Consider the following 5,378-nt stretch of genomic DNA (forward strand, 5'->3'; position numbering starts at 1 on the left):
ACAAAAATGAAAACATTAGCAGCTCTACTACTTTTAAGTGTAACTTTAAGTAAGCTCTTATTAAGAACAAAGTTCAACCTTAGAAAGTTATTTTAAAATAAAAAAATAATTTTGTTTTAGTTTGTGCACTTCCCATTGAAGAAAGTAACGAAGTATCGGAGGATGGTTATTTTGTTCCACAACTCGATTGGTCCTTGAAATGGATGTCCGCAGAGGAAATTAAAAAGGAACAACTTAAAACAAAAGCGAGAAATTGGTTCAATGACAGACCTGTGGATTTTCACTTATACACTCGGAAGAACCCTAAAAAGTCTCAGAAAATATCTCCCACCGATCTAAAGGGTTTGAAAAAATCGAATTTCAACAGTAACCATCCCACAAGGTACGTTGAAGTATGGAAACTGGTTAAAATTTGCACTCTCAAATTCATAAATTTTAATTTGAAAACTAACTCGACTTTTGGAATTACGAATTCTTTTTAACTAACTCTATTTTTTTAATTTACAGAATCATCATCCACGGCTGGCAAAATAGCCACCAATCGGAACTTAACGTTGTTATCCGCGAAGCTCTATTACAAGTCATGGACTGCAATGTGATCTCTGTGGACTGGAGTCGAAGGCTGAACTACTTCACCTTAAACTACTTAAGCGCCACCTATATGGTTCCCAAAGTTGGTGTCAAAGTTGCCAAATTGATTGATTTCTTAGTTGACGAAGGCGAAATGTCATTGGATGATCTTCATGTCATCGGGCACAGTTTAGGTGCTCATGTGTCAGGTATAGCTGGCAAAAATGTCCGTACCGGAGAAGTTCATACAATTATAGGCTTAGATCCGGCGGGGCCACTCTATGAAGATGCTAAGAACGAAGAACGTCTGACCAAAGATGACGCTCGATATGTTGAAGTGATTCACACCAATGGCGGTACACTGGGCTTTCTGGAACCAATTGGACATGCTGATTTCTATGCAAATGGAGGCCAAGTACAGCCAGGATGTTTTAAAATTGATGTTGTTGGATTATGTGCCCATTTGAGGTCATATTGGTATTATGCTGAATCAATAATTGAAAATAGTTTTAAGAGTATGAAGTGTCAAGGTTATACATCGGCCATTTTGAACACTTGCCATGATGTAATTGATGAAATCCGATTGGGAGGTGCAGATAATTATGAATTAGCTAGTGGAGAATATTACACGCCTGTTAATGAATTACCACCTTATGGAAGAGGGGATAAATTTAATATGGTTTAAAATTAATAAACACATGTTATTGTATTGCATAGAATTTTGTATTTTTATAATTTTGCCAGAGGGAGCTTATAAGGTCACTATGGCGTATACGGAACTTTTTTGTTTGTTAAATCTTAATGAACCTTATCTTTATTTTAGAATAATAAATCAGAAGAGATAATTATAGTTAAGTATTGCTTTGAACCGATGAGAAATGTGTGTTACTTTCCTAGAATCCTTAAAGGAATACATAAAGATTGCTGGAATAATTGAATTATGGTTCTTTCCATTATGGTTGTGATTATGGTTGTGATCATATTTAACCCTCTGTTGGCACACCTCTTTTTTGCAAATTTGGTTTATACTTTTTCATGGCGCTAGAATTTTTTTCGATCTCACTATTTTATGGAGAATCATATATGAAATTGATGTAGAATTTTCCGAGGAATACGAATTCATTTTTGTCCAGCCAAATTCGCACCCGTGTGCCAACAGAGGGTTAAATAGGGTCTGGTAAATTGCTTAAGTAATTTCACTAGCTCCTCTTTTGTAATTGCACATTAATTCTTAAAATCGCTTAGACAAACACATATGATATAAATTTTGACTTTACAGAATAAAGTTTAATTTAATGTAGGTATACTGCAAACCTTTAAGTTAGACTGGCAGGTACTTGAGCTCTTCCTAAAAGTCTAGCAATTTTTTTTTAAATTAAATTGTCAACACGTTAATAGACAATGTTTAAATAATGTTGCATACTAAGAACTTTCATTCGTGTTTTAGTTTCCTTGTAAATTTATATAGTTTTCTGATATTTGGTACAAAGAAATTAAAACACTACTGAACATTTTTAGTATGCAACATTATTTAAACATTGTCTATTAACGTGTTGACGAAGTTTGCAAAAAATTGATTGAGCCGTTTTTGAGAAATCTAAAAAAAAGTATACTTCAAGTTATAGGTACGAAAAAAATCGATTTCCTTTTCGATTTTCTTGTATTTCAGGAATATATTTTTAAAAATATCTTTGAATGCAATATTACTAAGGATCATTGTTAGTATAATTGTGCAAAATTAGAACAAAATCGATCGAGGCGTAAAGGAGATATATGGAAAAAATCGAGAATTCAGGCGCAAAGTCCAAGTACTAGAATTTCACCTTGTAACCGGGCGAGTAAGGGGTATAGATAAAAATCTGAAAAAATAATGACCGGCCTAACGCATATATACGAAGTGCAGGGCTGAAGCCTGCCAGAGCAAGATTATTTAACTTAGCATGCTATTAATCGCCACTATAAGAATTTCTAGCATTAGAGGAGATACCTTACTCGGATAGTTCACTAGTTATTGGACTACTATGTCTATTAAATTGGTACCTACTAAACCATAGAAAAGTAGAAACTAAGATTTCATTTTTAAATTGCAATTCTCCAGATTATTTTGGTGTTTTATGAAAATGTGAACAGAAATAAAAATCACAAATGATCGATAGGGTAGCAGAAGCAGTGGTGTATTTTGTTTGTATGAATAATACATTGTGTGAATTTTGCGAAGTGCTAAAATGTATGCAAAAACCGTTCCCTACTTTTAGGCCTTGATATTTTACTAAGAATTAAAATTCAAACATTTGAAGTTCATAGAAACTTTTATGAAGAATTGTTGTTTAAATGGGACATCCGAATAAAATTAGTTATTCGATTGAAGGGTTTAACTGTAAAAACTTAAAATTTGTGAAAATGAAACACCAAATGGTCTGGTGGCAGAACTTTTTCTGGCTGGTTTTCAATAAATCAGAGGATGAGACATAATCAGTATACCTACATTTTGATATTTTGAAATTTAGTTTGAAGACTTTAATAATCTTCATTTACTTGATATGATAAAACGGTTTTTTCCCGTCAGATCTTACTTTCAGATAAGATCAAAGGATAAGACAAAATTGTCTATCAATTCCAAGAAATAGATAAAGAATTAAAAAACAAAATTTCCATACAAAATGTAATTTTTTTTTTTGAAATATATGTACATATCAAATTAATTAAGGAATTTCTCAAAATTTAAATTTTCAAAAATATTATTTTGAGTCATATGATAAAAATCTTTAAAAAAAAAAAATTATTCAACATTTCCTATCTCTTTATATTTAAATAAAAGCAAATAACAATAGACTTTTTATTTGCTTATCGATTTTAAATTGAAAACATCATTTACAATGAGTATCGCTTATCTAAAAAAAAAAACGCAAAAATCGAAATTGATATTGATAGAATAAAATCATAATTTGTGAACGTTCCATCGAAGTGTGACTAGTGTATATCTCAAGCATAACAGCTTTTTTTTACGTATTTTTATTTTCTATAACTAGTTTGTTGAAGTGTAAAATAATCAAAACAAAAATAATAATAATTTTATCTTTGAAGAGTGGTAATATCAACAAATTAATTAAAATCAAAATTAATTGAAATCTATTAAATACATGTAATAGAAGGGACTTTTTTTACATGCGTGTTATAACATAAGGGGGTTTCACCTGAACTTCAAGCAAGGTTAAGGGCTGACATTAGTTACAACAAAAAAAAACTAAAAATAGAAAAGAATATTTCACATAGAATACTTAAATGTTTTATTCCGAGTCAATAATGTTAATAGTTGCCTTGAGTGATTTACAATGATTTTTTTGATATTTATAGGACTAATAAGAACAATGTTAAAAATAGATTGTGTGAAAGTTTTTTTAAGTAATGGCCAATGAATACATTTGTTTTAAAGTTTATACATTTATAAGATGAGTTTTGAAATAAATTAGATATATATCTGTTTCATTCAGGAAGTTTATGAAGTTCAATATAGTAACCATGTTTATGTTTTCCTTAAACTTTGGACTCAAACAAAAACTTACCTTAAACAATTTCAACTATTTTTGACTTGATAACGTCTTTTAAATGCATTCACAACAAAGTATGCCTCTATCAGCAAATCAGGGTGTTGAAATTTTGAATGGTTTGTCTATTGCACCAGATGTCTGGAGTTCAAATCCCTAGACAGCCCAATATACTTTTAATAATCTTAAGACGTTATCACGTAAAAATAGCACCCGACCTTTTAGACAACCAAATTTTTAACCATTTTTTTTTTAATTTTTCAAACTTTTTAGAAAAAAAAACTTCCATTGCCATTTTTAAGAATCTATTAATCGAGGCTAAAACAAAGTTTCAAAAATTTTCATGGACCTGTTTTCAAAAAAAATTTCCGAAAATATCGAACAAAAAACTTGAACTATGCCATCTGATTTATTCTATTAAGATGCATGTTTGGGAATTTAATTTAAAACTCGCTAAATATTGTTTAAAACAAAATTTAAGGTGGTATGCCATTTTATAACTATTATTCATCAAGGTCCTAAAACAATATAAAAAAAAAAGAAATATACATACATACCGTTTATGTATAATCGATTTTTGAAAAATAAAAAAAAATTGATTTTTAAAACTTTAATTCTGTTTTACTGTGGCAACAAGGAAAAACAACATAAGTCAGTTTTTACAACTTTTCAGGAGAGCGCTTTGAAAGTTTGGCTTCCCATAAGAAGTCAATGCTAATGTCATTTTTCTTTTACCTGTAATTCAAAAACCGCTTAAGATAAAAATACGAAAAAAATATGGTAGATAGAATCGCTTATTGTGCATCAGATTTTGTGAAAATCTCAATTTCGACATAAGTTGACTTATGTTGTTATTCCTTGTTGCCACAGTTATATGATGGCATTTTTATATCCTTCCTATAAAAAATCCTTGAAATGAGACAAAAAAGAAAAACAAGGTTCTTTAGGAGGTACCGTTAATAATATGTATTAAAAAAAGAACTTGTTTTCAGCAACAGATGGAACTTGTCCATTTTGGATTTTTTTTTTCCAAAATCGAAGAAACCGATTTTAAGAAACTGCGAGACCCACTTTTTGATGTTACAGTTCATTTCTGGCGTTTTGATCTGGGGAAAAATTTACTTTTGTGACTAATATTTCAAAATGACATTAGTCCTAACCCTGCGGCTACACGCACATCTAAGCCAGCTGCTTCATTATTATTGTGTGAAATTGGTAATTTTAAAATGCATGTTCAAGCGATACGAAAACGTTTTGATAAAA

At 30.3% G+C, this 5,378-nt stretch overlaps 1 protein-coding gene across 1 annotated transcript; it reads left to right on the forward strand.

The window, feature by feature from the left end:
- On the forward strand, positions 1–1,368 carry LOC129921514 (pancreatic lipase-related protein 2-like). Its single transcript, XM_056003376.1, has 3 exons — positions 1–49; positions 121–382; positions 508–1,368. The coding sequence occupies exons 1-3, from the start codon at positions 7–9 to the stop codon at positions 1,253–1,255; spliced, it is 1,053 nt and encodes a 350-aa protein (XP_055859351.1). The 5' UTR covers positions 1–6; the 3' UTR covers positions 1,256–1,368.
- The last annotated feature ends 4,010 nt before the right edge of the window (positions 1,369–5,378 follow it).

Source organism: Episyrphus balteatus, chromosome 1 (assembly GCF_945859705.1).
Source record: "Episyrphus balteatus chromosome 1, idEpiBalt1.1, whole genome shotgun sequence".
NCBI classification, from domain to species: Eukaryota; Metazoa; Arthropoda; class Insecta; order Diptera; family Syrphidae; genus Episyrphus; species Episyrphus balteatus.

Excerpts from the sequence above, each read along its gene's own strand:
- LOC129921514 (XM_056003376.1), top strand. The coding sequence starts at position 7 with ATGAAAACATTAGCAGCTCTACTACTTTTAAGTGTAACTTTAA. Across the intron at positions 50-120 it reads ACTTTTAAGTGTAACTTTAA|TTTGTGCACTTCCCATTGAA; the intron begins GTAAGCTCTTAT and ends ATTTTGTTTTAG. Across the intron at positions 383-507 it reads AACAGTAACCATCCCACAAG|AATCATCATCCACGGCTGGC; the intron begins GTACGTTGAAGT and ends TTTAATTTACAG.